This window comes from Cheilinus undulatus, linkage group 13 (genome assembly GCF_018320785.1).
Source record: "Cheilinus undulatus linkage group 13, ASM1832078v1, whole genome shotgun sequence".
In the NCBI taxonomy this organism is placed as follows: Eukaryota; Metazoa; Chordata; class Actinopteri; order Labriformes; family Labridae; genus Cheilinus; species Cheilinus undulatus.
Window position 1 is genome coordinate 37,133,802 of NC_054877.1, and position 18,180 is coordinate 37,151,981.

At 36.7% G+C, this 18,180-nt stretch overlaps 1 protein-coding gene across 1 annotated transcript in view; it reads right to left on the minus strand.

Moving 5' to 3' along the window:
* Positions 1 to 1,223: 1,223 nt before the first annotated feature.
* LOC121520640 (amyloid beta A4 precursor protein-binding family B member 1-interacting protein-like) overlaps positions 1,224 to 18,180 on the minus strand; it is a 28,343-nt gene continuing 11,386 nt past the window's right edge. The window contains exons 4-13 of the mRNA XM_041804195.1: positions 17,180 to 17,388; positions 17,046 to 17,108; positions 16,805 to 16,964; positions 16,505 to 16,626; positions 16,337 to 16,411; positions 13,746 to 13,889; positions 7,696 to 7,806; positions 3,603 to 3,701; positions 3,411 to 3,498; positions 1,224 to 1,416 (exon numbers count right to left, since the gene is read on the minus strand). Of these exons, the coding sequence (XP_041660129.1) occupies positions 1,328 to 1,416; positions 3,411 to 3,498; positions 3,603 to 3,701; positions 7,696 to 7,806; positions 13,746 to 13,889; positions 16,337 to 16,411; positions 16,505 to 16,626; positions 16,805 to 16,964; positions 17,046 to 17,108; positions 17,180 to 17,388 (1,160 nt within the window). The 3' untranslated portion in view covers positions 1,224 to 1,327. The remainder of the gene's footprint in view (positions 1,417 to 3,410; positions 3,499 to 3,602; positions 3,702 to 7,695; positions 7,807 to 13,745; positions 13,890 to 16,336; positions 16,412 to 16,504; positions 16,627 to 16,804; positions 16,965 to 17,045; positions 17,109 to 17,179; positions 17,389 to 18,180) is intronic.

Genomic DNA, 18,180 nt, shown 5'->3' on the forward strand with positions numbered 1-18,180 from the left:
TTCAGTGGTTCCATGCCTAGGCTGACATTTCCTCAAACGATCACGTGTTTATGGAATGTTTTTAAAGAGAGGTCCGTACATCTAAGGTTAGGCTTAGGGATTAAAGCCCGAGTGGTTGGGTTCAGGGTAAGCCAGTGGGGAAGGTGATATATTTAAGATCCAGCACCAAGGGTTAGGCTTAGGCACGAAAAAGACTGACAAACACTGGCAGCTGAGTCCAACACGAAGAAGAAACTTCTGCTTGGGACTTCCGGCATGGATTGGATGTATAGCAACGCCCATGTCGGCCATCTTGACTGCAGTTGGGTCTCAATTTTTGTTTTTCAAAATGAATCAGAAATATATCGTTTTCTTCAACTTGTGGAGCCCAAGAACCCAAAGAGAAACAGGTGATATACAGTGTTGTGAAAAAGTATTTACCCCTTTCCTGATACCTTCTGTTTTTTACATATATGTTACATGTAAATGTTTTATATCATCAAACAAATGTTAATGGAAGATAATGATGATGATAAAATGCAGTTTTTAAAAGATTTGTTTCACAAAAGGAAAAGGACATCCAAACCTGTGTAGGCCTGTGAAAAAAAGCAACACTTCATGAGTCTAATTCAAGAACAGATGAGAAACAAAGTCACTGACATCTATGAGACTGGAAGGATTACAAATCAATTTCTAGGGTTCTGGGACTCCAGCAAACCATGGTGAGAGCCATTATCCACAAACTGAGAAAACTTGGAACAGTGGTGACCCTTCCTAGGAGTGGTTAGACTATCAAAATGACTCCAAGAGCACATCAACAACTCATCCAGGAGGTCACAGAAGAACCCAGAACAACATCTAAAGACCTGCAGGCCTCACTTGACTCTGTTAAGGTCAGAGTTCATGATCCAACCATAAGACAGAGACTGGGTAAAAACGGCATCATGGGAGAGTTCCAGAGGAATCACTGTGTACTAAAAACACAAAGGGTTATCACATGTTTGCCAAAAAACATTTTGATGACCCCCACCACCTCTGGGAAAATATTCTGTGGACTGATGAGACAAAAGTTTAATATTTTATAGAAAGAACATAATTAGTTTGATGTTCTAAAACATTAATGTGTGACCAATATGCAAAAAAACCAAACAAACAAACAAAAACAAAAAAACAGAAAGACATCAGAAAGGGGGACATTTTTTCACAGCACTGTAGATGATGGATGGATGAATAATACAGAGTGATGTAGGCATCTCTAAAATTTTATTTAGATGCAGGTTTGACATGTGCAAAAGAATGATTAAAGCTAAATTTGTCCTTAAATCAGAAAGGAAAACTAAGATGAACCTCAAACTTGTGTCTGTCCAGGAGGAGGAGGAGGGATGAAGTCAGGTGGCGGCTCATGTGGGTACTCTTCAACATGACCGTTGGATTTGTCTGCAAAAGAGCAAAAAGGAAACATCCAGAGATAAGAGCAGGATCTGAACATGCATTTACTCTGTCCCACTAAGTTGTGATATTATTTTTTCTTGAATAGTCCTGCCTTAGCAAACTGGTGGCCTATGGTTAGTTCATCCCTATACAGCGGATGTTTTCCTGGGTTCAGATCTGGCCTGTGGCTCCTTTCCTATTTGTCCCCCCCTTAGACATCATTAAAAATCTGCAGTAACATGAACCGTAGAAATATGTGCATGCTCTTTAAAGTCTGTTTAAGTCTCGAGGATGTAAAAGATTTTGCTTTTCCTTAAAAAATTAGCAGGCAGTTATGCATGCAAGTTTCTTTCTTGAGGTTAAGTTGTGGTAACAAAAAAAACTTTTTCCATATTTGACACACCAATACTGCAACATCCTCATATCACCTGAACATCCTGAATGTTTGTTGTAAATGGATATCAGAGACTTGGCCTTAACTGCAGGTGTTTAACATTTTATTAATGGTGACATATCATTAGTAGTTTATTAGAAAAAAGATGATAATTTTCTATACAGGTTTCTTAATAATTCCCAAGTTATTTCTTTGATTTTGGCCCACTAAATTCAAGCCAGTCCTTCCTAGATTTTTTTAAGTTTATTTATTTATTTATTTATTTTGGTTAGGAGGTTAGGATAAGGGTTAAAGTTAAGATAAGTGTTAGGGTAAGGTTAGGGGTTCAGGGTTAGGGTAAATCACCACTTAATTACCAGAGAACTGCAATAATAAAAGGAATTGCTTGATAATTAATATATTAGTACTAGGTAATTACTTCCTTAACTTAACATATTTACGGGTTATTTCTTGTTGAGATGCCAACTCACTATCTGGTAATTACCATCTTATTCTTGAGAAAGATGATTTACATAATAACTGGATGATAACTATTATTACTATACTATTACTAGGTAATAAGGGCCTGCTAAAATAAAGCTTTGCCCATTTCTTTTCTCTCTTTTAACTCTCCAACTTTGAACACATGTCCACTGTGGTCTAAATAAATCATATATGCTGTTCTTTGGTCAAAAATCATATGGGTCATGCATCAGAGGAGGTTTATGACCCCGTATAAACCAGTTACAAACAGCCTTTCTAACAAAGGCTGCTTTCAGTGTGTCTCTTTAAATGCAAATGAGCTTTTTCCCTCCCCGCCCCTCTCTTCCATAGGGAATACTGCTGTGCACTTCCATGGCTGTGGGTGGAGATTTTATAATGACATCCACTGCAACATCTCAAGGAACAGATGTTTTTCTGACTTAAGTCGGCCATGATTTTAAGTCCAATTTGAGGCAAGATTCGCTTCCCCCGAGGACCTTTAGGGCATATCCTGAGTGTCATATCTCCAGTTGGAAATTTGAGTGGTCTCAGAGCCTAATAAGCTGAAAAATCATTTGAATTTGTCCTCAGGTCTGTGGTCTCCCACCTTTTTTTAAACAGTTTCAGATTAAAAAATCGTCTAGTGTTTGGCCAGCTTTAGGTGAACAAAGGACTTGGTTAGCTTATTTTGCATGTTGTTGGTTGGTAGATACTACGGATACACTAATGCATGTGCTAAAGTGTTGAAAAGTGGGTTCTTAATGTTGCATTCCCTGTAAGACCTATAGCAGGCAGACATAATCCACAACCACATTAAAGGAACACTTTAAGTATCAGATGTTACATATTACTCAGCCTATATCAGCCCCCTATATCAACATATCAAGTGCACAGCATTAGGCAAAGCATTTTGCTCGATGTGACTGAAAGGAGAAACAAGCAGCATCCATGGTAAGGACTCCATTACTGTGGCACAGGTGGCTGCAGTCCCACATCACTGTTTATAAGAATCATACAGAAACTTTGCTTACAAACAAACTTGCTTTATGAACTACCCTTTTAAAAGACATCCCCAGAATTCCTATTTATTACTTTTCAGTTCAAATTTCTCATAAATGAGTCCTGTTCAAATGTTTAGACTCACCTGTGTGTGCAGCAGAGTGGAGGGTCTGCAGACTGTGGGTGGCTCTCCTCACAGCAGCCTGATAGTTGTCATACAGGACAGTCCCATACTGAACACAGACAAAAGATACATTTAACTTTTCAACATCCAAATTCAAAACTAATTTTACCGCTCAGATGAAAATAGGTTATATTTAACAGTTGACTATATGACCTTTGCTATCCTGATGGAGTTGACCCACAGCAGCAGGCTGTGTTTGTCCTCACAGCACAGGAACTTGATGTAGTCTGACTCTTTCTGGATGCGTGGATGCTGGGAAAAGACCAAGAGAAAAAGCAGTGATGGAAAAGAAGACTCTGATAATTTTATATTACACTGAGAGAACAAAGAATAGTTACAGTGGCTATAAAAAGAATTTACCCTGTTGGATGTTTTGCACTTTTAGTAATCTCATAAATCAATCAAGGTCAATGTAATTTGGCTTTTTTGATAAAGCCCTTGTTTTATGCCAAAGTGAAAACAGATTTCTACAAAGCAACATCAATTAAATAAAAATATGTTATGTAAAATAAGTGACTGCATAGATATTCACCTCCTTCAAGTCAGTATTTAGCAGAGGCACCATTGGCTGCAATCACTTTATATAGGCTCCTTAGAAACAGGAAGTGACTTGTTTGATTCTTATGTCTGTGTCCTACATTTCCCATAATGCAGCTCGAGTGTGTCTTTTTCTTAACCAGGCTTTTTATGTCTTCACAACCTCACAGCTTTAGGTTTGTGAATCAGGGTCCAAACATGTGGTCTCCAAACTCGTGCTGAGATCACCCTGATGACATCACTATGACATCACTGAAAAATCAAGGCATTGATTTCAGCATTCAATTGATTAGGTAAGACTCCCTTTGAAGAGCTAATTTCTTTCAGGCGTAGAAAAAACATTTGAGCCTCTTCACATTCAAACAGCTGTTTGAGTATTTATAGTACACATTAGGGCCAGCAGAGGGCAGCACATACCCTGCTGTTATTACAACCACCAGCTCTCAGCACCGTGAGACATACTGGAGGAACTCAAAATAGGTTCAGTAATCTGCTTTTCATTGGGAGTGTGGCTGTTGCTTATTAATTTAATGAATCAAAATCCAACAAACAAATTCTAAAAAAAAATCTCATATGTGATTTTTCACTAGACCAAAAGCTTCAGTGAAAGACAACTAAAACACTTTATCTAGCTGTTGGTTTGTCCAACGCTGGTCATTCAAGTCACGTAAATAAAAACCTGTCACCCACATCTGACTTCCTGTCAGCGTGTTGGAGCTCTAAGCGTAAATAGCATTTCTAACACTTAGACTCCTCACAGTGTGATATCTATCTGCTGTTGTGTAGAAATGTTATTTTAACCTTTATCTTTGTATCTGATGTGTCTAAAGTGCACAGTAGGTTGATCGAGTCATATAAAGGTGACTTATGACACCTTTTCCCCACCTTTAAACACCGTCTCCTGTTGTCTGAATAAAACATTTTTGAAATACTTTCACACACTAGTGGAGGTTTTACCCTGTCTGAACCAGATCTACACAGCCTTTCTCAGAACAGTCCTTTTTGGTCCGTCTCTTTAAAAGCCAAGAGCTCCTCTTCTCTGAGTGTTTAATTGTACTAAGATTGCATTCAACAAGGGATAAATTGTATTTCATTGTTATTACCTTATGAGTGTGCGCTAAAAACATCCTTTAAAGGTCTGAATTTATCTAAACAAATCTGAAAAATTATTTCATACTAACAAGAAATTCTCTCCTGTTAAGCATGGGTTTGTTTTACATTAAGGATGGAGGCCTCTTCATGACAGCAGTGCTGTTAAACCATTTTGATGCAGTCAGATCAAGCTTGAGTTAGCTATTAGCAATAGGTTAAAAAAGTGTATGGGATCATTCTTCATTCTCTTTTTGTGTCCTGAAAGTAGTGAAATATTCAGGCAAAAAAAAGGTTTACAGTAAATCATGGAGAAACAGCCACAGGCATGAAGCCTCCATTTAAAGCCTGGATGAGTCAGCTAGGGTTCACATAAAAGAGCCGTTTCATAGAAAAGGATCTTTTGTGAACGACACATCATTACTTGGTCGCTTACCCTTCAAGGTTTATAGTACTTCATATTAGAGCAGAAAGATTAGTTTTTAAATCTGTGTATCTGTGTATCTTATTATTTTAAACACAAGCTGAAAACTCATTTATTCATCTGGCTTTTATGTAGTACTTTATAATTTATGACAATACATGCTATCACAACCATTGTTCTGTTTTATTCTGTTTCTTATCGTAGAACATTTGGGGATTTTTAGGCTTTTATTTAATTCTAGTTATGATCATCTATGTTTTTATGTCCAGTTTTATAGGCTTTGAATTATTTGGAATGTTAAATATTTTATCATTATTTTATTATCATTTTTATTGTTTTTATGCTGATTTTAATGTTTCTTGTTTTATACATTCTTTCCTTTTTAAATTATTTTAGTGAATTACTTTCTGTGTGCATTAGTCTCTAAATCTTTTTACCATTTTACCTTTTTGTCAATCACTTTTGAACAATCCTGTAAAGCACATTGAACTGCAATTGAATTTGTTTGAAAGGTGCTATATAAATAAAGTTTTATTGATTGTTTGATTGACTGATATTAAACTCTACACGGATAAACACTTTCAAATTTCAAAAAATTTTAAATTTATTTTTTAGAGCATTCTAAATGTTAATAATGAATGAATAAAGTCATGGCAAATCTTTTTATCACTAAAATGTGGATATTTAAACAAATGTAGTGAAAACAGTGACTGGACAGGCATAACACCATTTAAAACCCCATCAGTGTGCAAAACACTGCTAATAAAAACTAATAAAAACTTAGAGCTAAAAATTGTTTTAAAAGAGAAATAATGAACTTAAATATAAATAAAGATTTGTGCACACATAAATAGTTACAGGGATTGACAGGTGATGTCATGTGACACATGACAGGGTGGCTCACACCATCCTGCCATGAGGGAGACTCTTTTTAGGATAATGAGACTGAATATCCACTAAATATAAAACTCAAATTATGAACTTTCACTTATATTTTATTGAAAGTTTGAGTAGTTATTTATTAGTTATTTTAAAGGGGTTTTGCAAGGGTTTTCTCACCTAACCCCAGGGGTGCGTGTACCCCTATTTGAGAACCACTAGGCTAGACAATACTAGGAGGTCTGCAGGACAGAGTAATCTGAGATATTGATTGCTTACAAAAAGAGTGGGGACTGATGCAGCAATGTCATTATAGACCCTGTTGATGTTGTGGTCACCATCAGGGTCTATATATTAACTATTAATAGTACTTTCTTTATCTTTACTAAAAACAATGTCATTTTTGCTTTTTCTCTTTTTAATACTTCTCTGAATATCCATTTATGTGAAAACATGTTTATATAACACAGGCCATAGTTTAGGTATTAAAATAGTCAAACAAGCAAAATAGATTTTATGAAAAGATTTCTAAGAAAGAAAAAAACTCCCAGTCCCACTGATCTCTTCCTAATATCTAAGCCACATGTTAATTTTTCTCTATTATGATGTCAAACCAGTGTTAATTTTGCCAGCTATTTTTAATTTTAGTCTTAGTCTTTAGACTAAATATCTTTTAGTTTTAGTCACATCTGAGTCATTTCTACCCTTTTCAGTTTCAGTCTAGATTTAGTCGACAAAAACTCAAGACATTTTAGTCCAGTTCTAGTCCATAAAAGTTCTTGCATTTTAGTCTTTACTTTTAGTCTAAGCATTTATTCTCTTGCCTAAATCTGGTACCAAATCTGGTACCCTGCTTTCTACGGCTGAAAAACAGAATAGATACAGCTGCATTGTTTTTTTGACAGTTTACCACCAGTAGAGAAATATCATGGGCTTTGAGTGTCCAATGAAAACTACATTACATTTTAGTCTGGTTTTAGTCAGCCTGACAAAAACTAAACTTAATTTTAGTCAGTTTTAGTCATCACGGATCTATTTTTGTTAGTCTTAGTCTAGTTTTTGTCATGGAAAAAAGGCTGTTGATGAATAGTTTTAGTCGACGAATTTAACACTGTGTCGTACCTCTTGCTTTAAAGACACATTGGCCTGTTTTATGCTCTGCATTTTGTTTTTTAAACTGGTGCAGGAAAAAATGTCATGAAAGGGTAAAAATATAAAAGTAGGTGAACATTCCTTGGATGAAACCTGCAGCATTCGTTCCACATTACATAAATGTTCTCTGAAATGTGTAGATGTCATGACATGTGTTGAGCTTACCTTCAGTACGAAGCAGAAGTCAGTGGGAGCTCTGTACTTCTGTTTGTAGTTGATAGCTGTGTAGATGTTGACTTTTTCAAAATGGATAAAGCAGGCGAGATCACTGGAAGACTGTCAGAGGGGGAAAAAAGAAAATAAAATATAAAACTGACTCAATAATACATCTCAGATTACGCTCTGTCTCCTGCAGCAGATTTCTCAGATGTCTGATGGGAAAAGTTAATAAAACACATGCTTACATGAAAGGAAGATATATGTGAGAGTTAATTTAATAAACAGCATTTTTAATCCAGAACAGCAGAATGATGATATTTTATGAGGAAACATAAATTAAAACTGACTAAACTGGTCTGTAGATGATTTAGTCTTGATGCTCTGGTTGTTGTTTTAACACCATGTGTAGATGAATCTAACTTTCTTGTTGGACTGTATGGTAGATATTAAAATGGAGACTCTTCAAAGAAAATAAATCATTGTGAGACTGTTTGTCTTCATTTCATTTTTAAAAAACTTCAAACTTAGTCTAAGGGAAAATGTTTTATTTTCTCTGCAGAGCATGTCTACATTCCTTTCATTGATATTCGATACTAAGCAGAAGCACATCATGGTCGCACATTTAACCACGATAAAGACACACACTGTTTACTGGACAGGACAAAGCCTGTCTGTGTAGATTTCTAATTGACACAATTTGACCGTTTCTACTAATGCAGATGTTTATTATGTATTCTACAGAGTTTCCATGAGTTGCTGTTTTGTTGAACATGAGCGCCCTCTGCTGGGGGTGGAGAGTAACTACTAACATTTACTGCAATTACTGTGATTGTGTAGCTGTTTTTTTTTTTTTTTTTTTTTTTTTGTACTTTTAGTTTTACTTTTACTGAAGTATTTTCGGGGGTGGGAGTATTATGCTTCACTAGATTTTAAAAATTATCAAATACTGAGCAAAAAGATAAACACAAAAAGCCAAAATGAGGAGCTTTCAGTCAACAACAAGAAAATAACCAGTAGTTGGATTTTCACAGCTCATGACTGTCAGTAGCACACAGCAAGAGAATGATCCCACATTTCATCCAGAAACAACTGTTGGATTTTATTTCAGGTTATACATCACCTATTAACTCACAACATGGTAGGAGATTCATAATCTCTTGTTGATATTGAACATGAAGGAAAGATCATATTTCACTGTTCAAGCCCCTTGGGGAGTTAGTCAGTACTTTGGGTAAACTTTGAATGACTTACTTTTACTTTTACTTGAGCAGTTAAGGGCTTTAACATTTTTTTTACTGGAGTCATATGCCCAGCATGATCAGCTGATGACTGACCATTTAACTGAAAAAATGGGTTTTTACTAAGGCTCTGCTCCAAAGATGCTCCTTGGGTCTGTCAAGCAGCGTGCTTTGATTTTCCAGGGAGCCCATAGCTAGAAACCCCCATATGGATTGGTACATTTACGACAATGTGTACTGAATACAATAAAATTAGTTCAAATATAATTAATCCATTGTAGCAGGAATCTGAATATGAAGGGGCAACAAGCTTTAAGCTATAAAGGAGGAGGCTGGGGTGGAGGAGATTCAGCTTTGCAAGCAGCAGCAGCGTAGTGAATCAGCATTAATGAAAGCAGGAATAAGTCATAGTCATTAGGATCAGCTGGCCATCAGCTGGACGTATCACTACCGTGTCCTGCATGAACTAATGCCAGGCTTCATTTATCATTGGGATTATCCAATGGGAAGAGATAGTTGTCATCATATTCCACTTAATACAGAGTCTTGTGTTGAACACCAGGGGGCGGTATCTGTATATTATCATACATAAGGACATAAGTCAGATTTGTATGTGCAACAAGCCGTGAAAGTGACCAAGCCCCAAAGTGACACACAGACGTACTCTGCCCACCACTTGGCTTTTTCTGAATTGAATCTTTTAAAGTAAAAACTGAACTCAATAAAGTGTAGTTATAATTAAGTAAACCTCAATTTCTGTTGTGAAGACGAAAACAGCTTTCCTCCTTCAATAAGTGAAATTCAGTCATGAATCAAAAAGACTCCTAAATTCAAAATAAGTAACAGAGGTGCGAACTTACACAATGATTCATCACTGTGGCCCCGTGCCCTGACCCAGGGATAAACTGATTTGGTTTTGTAGGTCAAAGGTCAAGGTCATCCTTATGGACACAGTATCAAGTACTTTGTGATGGATTCTCTTTCACCTTTGCACAAAAAGCCCACTATCTATGAATCCCAAACTGGAAATAGTTTCTGACCTGCCATCAGGACTGTCCCAAAGATCTGAAACAGCTCAGAGGATAGAGGATTGAGGAGAGGTCTAGCAACAAGCTAGAATACATGAGAGCAGGCTTCCAGATCTTATAGCAGACAGACATGCTCTCTTATTGGACATCACTCATTGACTGGACACTGCAGCATTTTTATATCTCATATGTTTTGATTTTTTGAAGGATAAGGGTTATTTCTCATTGTAAGGCCTATAGCTGTAGGCTGGAGGACTAAGACCCATGCCAGCTCAAGGATTTGGCCTGTTAGTAGGTTTACCGAAACTAAGTTTGAGCATATCCAATATGGCAGCCAACCACTAACAAAACGCTTTAAGAAAAATTCCCTTTTAGTAACATATTTGGTGACATCATAAGTTCTTCCTTCACATCAATCTTATTGATTTAGTGAAAGTAAGGCCTTAAAAAAAATCATCACATTTTACCAAGTTTTCATGGCAAATGTTTTTTTCATCATTCGCCTTAGAGGTCTTTTAGATGTCCCTTTGATGCAATAATGCTCCCTGGCATTAGATAGCTGAATTATTTCTTTGTAAGTTTTACCATTTTTGAGCTTGTTACTCTAAGAGTAACTGTAATCATATGCTTCTGCTTCCATCAGAATAAATGCAGGTTGGTATATTTGAATTTGAGTAAATGTTTATGCCATCACACAAGGCAAGAGAGAGCAAGTAACTGATATAACTGCAAGACTTCCTGACTTTATTTTTCCTATCTCCTCTTTCGTTTTCTACCTTTCCATCCCAGCTCTTTTCCCTCCTCCTTTCACATATGACAGGCTTGGATATAAGTCCTGTTTACTGCAGGTACATGTGGGTTCATTTCACACTGCTGTTAAACATCAGTTATGCTCGCTCCTTGTCGGATTTTGGCCATCTCTCTTCCTCTCGTCTAATGAACTATCCTTTCCAGATCTCCCACTGGACCATCCATGTGTCCTTGGCCTTGGATGATTCCTGCAGCTCTCTGTTGGCCATTTGCACATCTGCCTCACACAGTCTCCATCCATTTGATGTTTTTTCCCCCTTTGTCTCAGTGACAGAGGGACATGTTTCTTTTTAAAACTTCAACAATGCCTCTATTCACACTCTCCAGCTTCATTTTTCTGACTCTCCTCTTGCCCTTCTGCCTTTTATAAGCTCAGCCACTCTGATGTTAACTATCATAGACATGCCATGGGGATTAGTGTCTTTTTTAGTGTCACACTTGTCTTCTATTAATTTTATGCTTAATTTTTTCTGTATTGTCAACTCTGAATCAACTATTAAGGTCTGGGTGCAGACAGCATATCTCAGAAGCTACCTCGCAGACCTTGCAGACCACTACTGTGAGACACCGCATCTGCCAGAACAGAAGGGATGTAATTTGCCGGTTCAACGTTTATTAAATGTTTTTTAAATTCATCTTTATTCATAAACAAAATCTGTTTCAATCGGACTTTGCAGTTACATTTATGAAATAACCACACAGCAAACATTACAGTCTGAGCAGCATTACATAAATAAAACAGAAAAAAGGTCTGATGTCTAATCCAGGATGAAATTTTGTAAAGACACGTTTTAGAAGTACTTACGCAAACAGTGGCTCACTATAGCTATGTTAGCTTTAGCTAAAGTGAGCGTAGCTTTACTACCTGCGTAGTCAATGTTACTACACAAAACCTAAGTCAATGTAACTACAACAGCTTTAGCTAGTAAAGCTGAGCCAAAACTCACAAAACTACTTCTAAAATGGGTCTAGCTTTATCAAAGGTAGCATAATCTAACATAGAAAATGTAGCTTCTTTAACTTTGTTGCTAGCTACATTAGTTATGTAACATTAATAAAAATGTAGACAACATAGCCTTCTTAGCTTTAAAGTTGGCTACGTGGATATGCTACCTATGTAGCTAATATAGTTAATGTATCTTTATGAGCTTTATTTAGCTACATAATCTATGTAGCTAAAGTAGCTCCATAAGCTTTAGGCTGAAATATGTTAGCTGCGTTTGATTTTTTCTTTGAGAACAAGCCTTTTTTCCTGTTAACAGGTTACTTGGCTTTATTAAACATTTTGAAATTCGGTTTTGCAGGTGAGGTTTTTAATTAAACATCAGTATCCTAACCCTAACCTCAACCATTACCCTAACTCCAAGCAGAAGTTTAATTCAATCTTATTTAGAAAATGTTAACAAAAAGGTCTGATGTTTATCTGGAATGCAATTATATATGGGCCCATTTAGAAGTGATTACATGTACTGTGGCTCACTACAGCTACATTAGCTTTAGCTCACGCCAACATAGCTTTACTAACTGCATAGTTAACGCTACTAGTTAAGACACAAGTCAGTGTGGCTACAATAGCTTTAGCCAATGAAGCTAAAATGAGCCATTACTCACATAGCTACTTCTAAAATTGATCTAGCTTTAGCAAAGGTAACATGAGTTTATATAGAAAATGTAGCTTGGTTAGCTTTAGCTCTAGCTACAGTGCTTAACAAATTTATTAGACCACCTGTCTCAGACACCATCCAGCATCATGAAGTGCTTTAATGCGGACTCCTTCATTTTCAGTGAGCTCTCCACGTTTTACCATTTTGAACAGGAATGAGGTATTTCAAACTGAATACACCTTTTTTATACCAAAATTTGAGCCGGCTCACTGGGTTTCTCTGAGAAGTCAGAAATTAATCAAGCATAACGTTCAACCACTGAAACTCATTTTTCTGTTCAGGAATGCAAGTAAATAACTATAATTTGACATATTAATCAAGAAATATTAATGTGCTTTACTATTTTGTCACTTTTTTGTAAATCAGTAAATTTGAAAACTCATGGATAACAATAATAATTGTATTTTAGCATTAAAAATATCATTTGGGTTAAAGAGCTTCTACATATTGGTGTGTTTACCATTGCAGAAACATTAAAAATGATTTTGGTAATTATCAATGCTGTTAATTTAGGGCAGCTGTGGCATAAACCTTACTTTGGGTGGTGGTCTAATAAATTTGTTAAGCACTGTACAGTAGTTATGTACCATAAATAACAATGCAATCAGCATAGCTTTAATAGCTATATATTGAACTTCATAGTCTATGTAGCTAAACTAGCTTCATAAGCTTAATGCTAAGATATGTAAGCTGTGTTAAAATGTTTTCACTGAGAACAAGTCTTTGTTTCTGAGATCTGGGGTCTGCAGCCAGATTGTCTTGTATAATGCCATACTTTTGACAAGAGCTAAAAGTTACTGTATATTGGTTTTAAGCCACTTAAGAAGGTAAAAAAAATTAGAATTACCTTAAAAAATGCTAAAACTTCTATTTGATATAGCTATAATGGAAAAGCCATGAAAACAAAGCTAAGGTTATTTTTGCTAACATGTAGTTCAAATCTAAGATTATCTATTGTCTATTAAAAGCTGACCAGTTACAAAATGTGCTATTCAAACTTGAAATATGGCTCAGTGGTCGTCTCAATTATTCTCCATCTGCTATCTTTTCTATCTATGCTCCCCAACCTGAGCATGACTCAGGCAGAAATGCTCCCCAAAGCTTGAGCTGTGGCTTCCCTCTAGACCCTTTAGGTACTGCAGGTAGGTGCCAAGAAGTCGTTTAAAAGAAATTAGTTAGATGCCAACATTGTTGAAAGAACAAAACACTTTAACACTGGATGCTTAACATATCTATGGTCAACAACAAGAACCAACATAAATAAAATATTCTCTTATCCAACTAAAGTGATCAAAAATGTAAATGAACTGGCATACCTTCGTCTTTCCTTTGGGTACGTAGTAGAGGCCTGAGGCTCTGAGAACAAAGTAGCGAGGTTTCCAAACTTTTTTCCCGTCCTCCTTTAGGAACAGCGTGCCCTCTAGGTCAGGAACAATCAGAGTAGAACCTCCAAAATGCTCCTGCAGAGCCAGGTGACAAAGATCATTTCACATTATTGATTATTTACAAGCTTTATTTACACAAATTCATGGCCAATGATGTTTAATGTTAAAAAGGTACAAACAGGTGTCATCTGCACAACCACAGAGTTTATGTGTGGTTTGGAATAATAGACCCATTAGGAGACATGTGAAGGGAAAATAATAATAGCTTTTAAATATAACAAGTTATTATTAATGAATAATAATTGTATTATTTACCCAGAAAGCCTCTGTGTTTTTGTCACTATTTTGCAATGCAAGCTTTGGCTAAAGTGCTCTTGCATTGCATAACAGAGATAAAAACACAGAGGCTTTCTGAGTATAAAATTAAATGCTTCAAAAAGTTTTGATAGTGCGTATATTTGTACCAAATTTGTTTTGTTGCCCATTTTTACCAAAAACTCACAAATACAGGGGAGAAACTGCACCCATTTGTTACGCTATATATTCTAGCTTCCTGGCTGGTACAACCGACGAGTCCTTCTTAAAGAAGCAACCCTCACTAAAATCACTGGAGGCAAATGCCACTTCTACTGCTAGGTACCTCAGACAGCCCAACTTAAAAAATACTGAAATATCCCTATAATAAATAAATAATTAAAAACTGCATTTTGTACTTACTCAGGTTATCTTTGTCAAATATTAAAATCCGTTTGATGATATGAAACATTTTAAAACATGCAAAAAAATAGAGTTCAGGAAAGGGGCAAACATTTTTTACAGAACTGTACATATTGCTGATTATTAATTTAGAATAGTTAGGGAATAAAAAGACATTTGCCAGATACCTGTCAGATTTTAAAAGTCTGGTTAAGTAATGCACTTGTTATGTTTTTAGGGGCGTTGAGATAAATTTTAGGGGTCCTCAAGCACCCCAGAAAAAGGTCCAGGATATGGGGATAATGAGTTCTTTGCAGTCATGTTTATTCTGATGACGCCCCAAATGTCTGTTGGGGGAATGGGATGTGGGGGAAAGCTGGTAGGAAAGAATAGGAATGAAGGAAAGCTAAAACTTTAGTTAAAATAAGCGTTTGGAAAACTCTGCACAACTCATATCAATAAGAGTGCTGTAAGTGGATGTAAAAAAGATAATCTAATCAATTAACCATAGGGTTTGTAATGAATTAGTCTCAATGAATCACACGTTGATCATTTGAGAGAGACTGTATTACTGGTAAGTTGATCAAAAATAGCAACAAAACAAACAGAAAGAACATGCTTCTGAATGAAATCAAAACTTTCTACTTGCTTTTGAAACAGGAGAAGAGGAGACCAAGGACATACGTATGTCCACTTAGTCGATCTAGGTCGGTGCTAATCAATGGAAAGTGGATTTTATCCATAAGAATATAGAAATTAACAGCACAGACAATTTTTACATGTGTTCCAATCAAAGTTACAAAGCTACTTTAGCTGGTTGCGTGATAGCATCGGAGTGAAATTAACTCCAAAAAGAGTTAATAATGACACTTAAGATACTAACTCCAAAAAGAGTTATCAGAGCTCTGTGGTGTGAACTCGTATGGACACTATAAAGTATCTGTGTGTTTACTCTGACAATGTTAATTTTACTACACGTTTTTTGCTGTGTGAAAGTATCTTAAGTGGTGCAGCACTTTAAATGTAAGTGAGACATGAATCCTGTCCAGGATAAGAAGATATAATCAAACTTTCACACTAAGTTTGAAATTACATGTATCCTGTGAAACCCATTGCAGAATAGAAGCAGTTCAAATACAATTTTGATAATTTGCATTTAGAATGTGTTGAAGATATGTACAGTTTTGAGCCTCCATGTCGGCCATAGCCAGGGCCAGAGATATTCTCATGAATGTGATGGTTAACATTTTACAAACTGATACTTCAGTCAGGAACACTCTACTCACTCATTTAACCATTTTATTGCAAAATGGATGTACAGTTTTACTGGGTGGATAAGGCTCTGCTTAATCGTTGCTTCCTGGGTTAGTCAAGAAGCATGCTTGAGTTTGCAGGGAGCACATAGCTGGAAACTCCCATATAATGGAGACATTAATGACAATTCACACTGAATACAATAAAATGAGTTCAAAGGCGCTTACCACATAGTAGCATGAATCTGAATATCAGGGTACAACAAGCCTTGTGCTATAAAGGAGGAAGCTGGGGTGGAGGAGGTTAAGCTTTGCCAGCAGCATGGTGCATCAGCATTAATACAAGCAGTGATTAGTGAAAAGTCTGCCATATCTAAATGGACTGCTGTGTTAAGAGAAAGAGCTGTGGTTCGCTGTTGGATCAGGTGATAATTTGTATCAGCTGGCTGTCTGCTGATCACGGCTGGGTGAATGACCTTCATGTCCTGCGTGAACTAAGTCTGAGCTTCATAAAGCAGCTTGCTACATATTTCCTGTCATCCTGTTAGATTTCCCCATAATACATTCATTTACCTTTAGTAAGAGCTGTCTGGCTTGCTCGTTAACCCCACTCAAACTCGCCGTCTTCTTTTTCCACATATAAAATAACTTGAGAATGAGAAAAGTGTGATTTAGTTTAGTCATGACACATTAAGGTGCGCATTCAAACTTTTATAAAAACATTGAGGAACACCTTCATACCTCAGGGTTCTTGAACATAACATACTTCTGAGGCCTGGACACAAAATAGACTTTGTTTCCACTTTCCTGAGTCCACACAGACAGTGGCTCCACCACATTCTCATGGTCCTCAAAGCCTCTTTCTGAAATGATGAGAGACTTTCAAAGCATGTAAACTGTACGTGTTCAGTCCAGGGCCATGTGTGCAGCAGTGTCTCCTGCCTCTGTTCAGGAGTTTGTGCACGTGATGCATGAGCACAAGATGACAGTCTGCATATGATTTGGGTACATGTACAGCATATGTGCGTGTGTTTATCTCACCAATCTGCAGTTCAGGGTTGGTCTCACACAGGCTCCAGTCCACGCCGCAGTCGCAGTGTGTCTTCTCAAACAGCTTGTCCAGAACCTCCCTGACCGCCTGTTTTTCGTCCACCATCAGCATCTTTGAGCTGCTGTCACTCATCAGCACTTTTACGATCAACTTGGAAAGAAGGAATTTGTTTTAATTGTGCAGCTGCTGGTGAAGAAAGACATGAAACAAGACTGAGTTTATTCGTCTTACACTGGATTCTTTCAGTTTCTCCAGAGCCAGTTTTATTTTGTCCGCTTTTGTCTGGGGTTCACTCTGGAAGCACACAATAATGAGGTCATATATTGTACATTTCTTCAGTCAAATTAGGATTTCTTTATGGTTACCATCTGCCCTCTGGAGGATCCAGCAGTGTTAGATGGCTCAGGAAGGGCAGCTGCAGGCTCAGATTGCTGAGTCATGGGTGACTCTGCAGCTTGTTTATCAGTTCTGCTGCTGGTTTGTTGATCTGTGAAAACCTCTGAGGTGGTCGACTGTAATCTGAGGTCAGCCACCAGAGCATCCAGGTCCTGATCCTCCAGCTCATTGAGAGACTCTGTAGAGGGATAAAGTGTGGCCTGATGGTTAGAGAAATTACCCTGTAAATGCCACTGGTTCAAACCCAGATGAATGGATTTAACAAAATACAGCTAGTGAGGAACTGAAGGCTTTTAAAGGTCCAATATGTAAAATTTTTGTACTGAATTGGCTACAAAAAGTTTAAAATGACCTTAAAATCTCTTCTGTTTTCAAATATTTCAGTTTTTCCTTAACCATTACTTCCTTTTCAGTCCATAACAAGTTCCTTTTACCGTGGTTAAGTCCATGTTATAATCTTTGATCGATCCCAAAGTTCTTAATTTTCTTTCAAAATAAAATCAGGTCTGTATCCAAACAGGAAGTCAGCTGTGCTTAGTTTGAGACAGCACAAACATCTATAATGAATTGCCTTGTTGCTGAAATGTGCTATACAAATAAATTTGCCTTGCCTTGCCCATAATTGAACAAAAAGTATTTTAAATTATACAGATTTACAGGTTAAATTATTTGAACTACTTATTTTGCATCTTCAGTCTAAGACCCAGACTAGCTGTTCATGAGCTTGCACCAATCTTAATCAAACTCTCATCAAAAAAGAAAATATGTTTCAAATTGTTTTTGTGAATTATTTCTTCAAAGGTAAAGTGCATAATATTTTGCCTAGTGGCATTAAAAGGGACAAACTTGGTTAAAATGAAAGACAATCTTCTTATGCCTGTTTAATAGCGTTTAGCTGAATATGAAATTTTTTCAATGACTTCGAAAAAGTCTTTCATACATAGGGAGGCCCCCCCAGTGGACTCTGCCA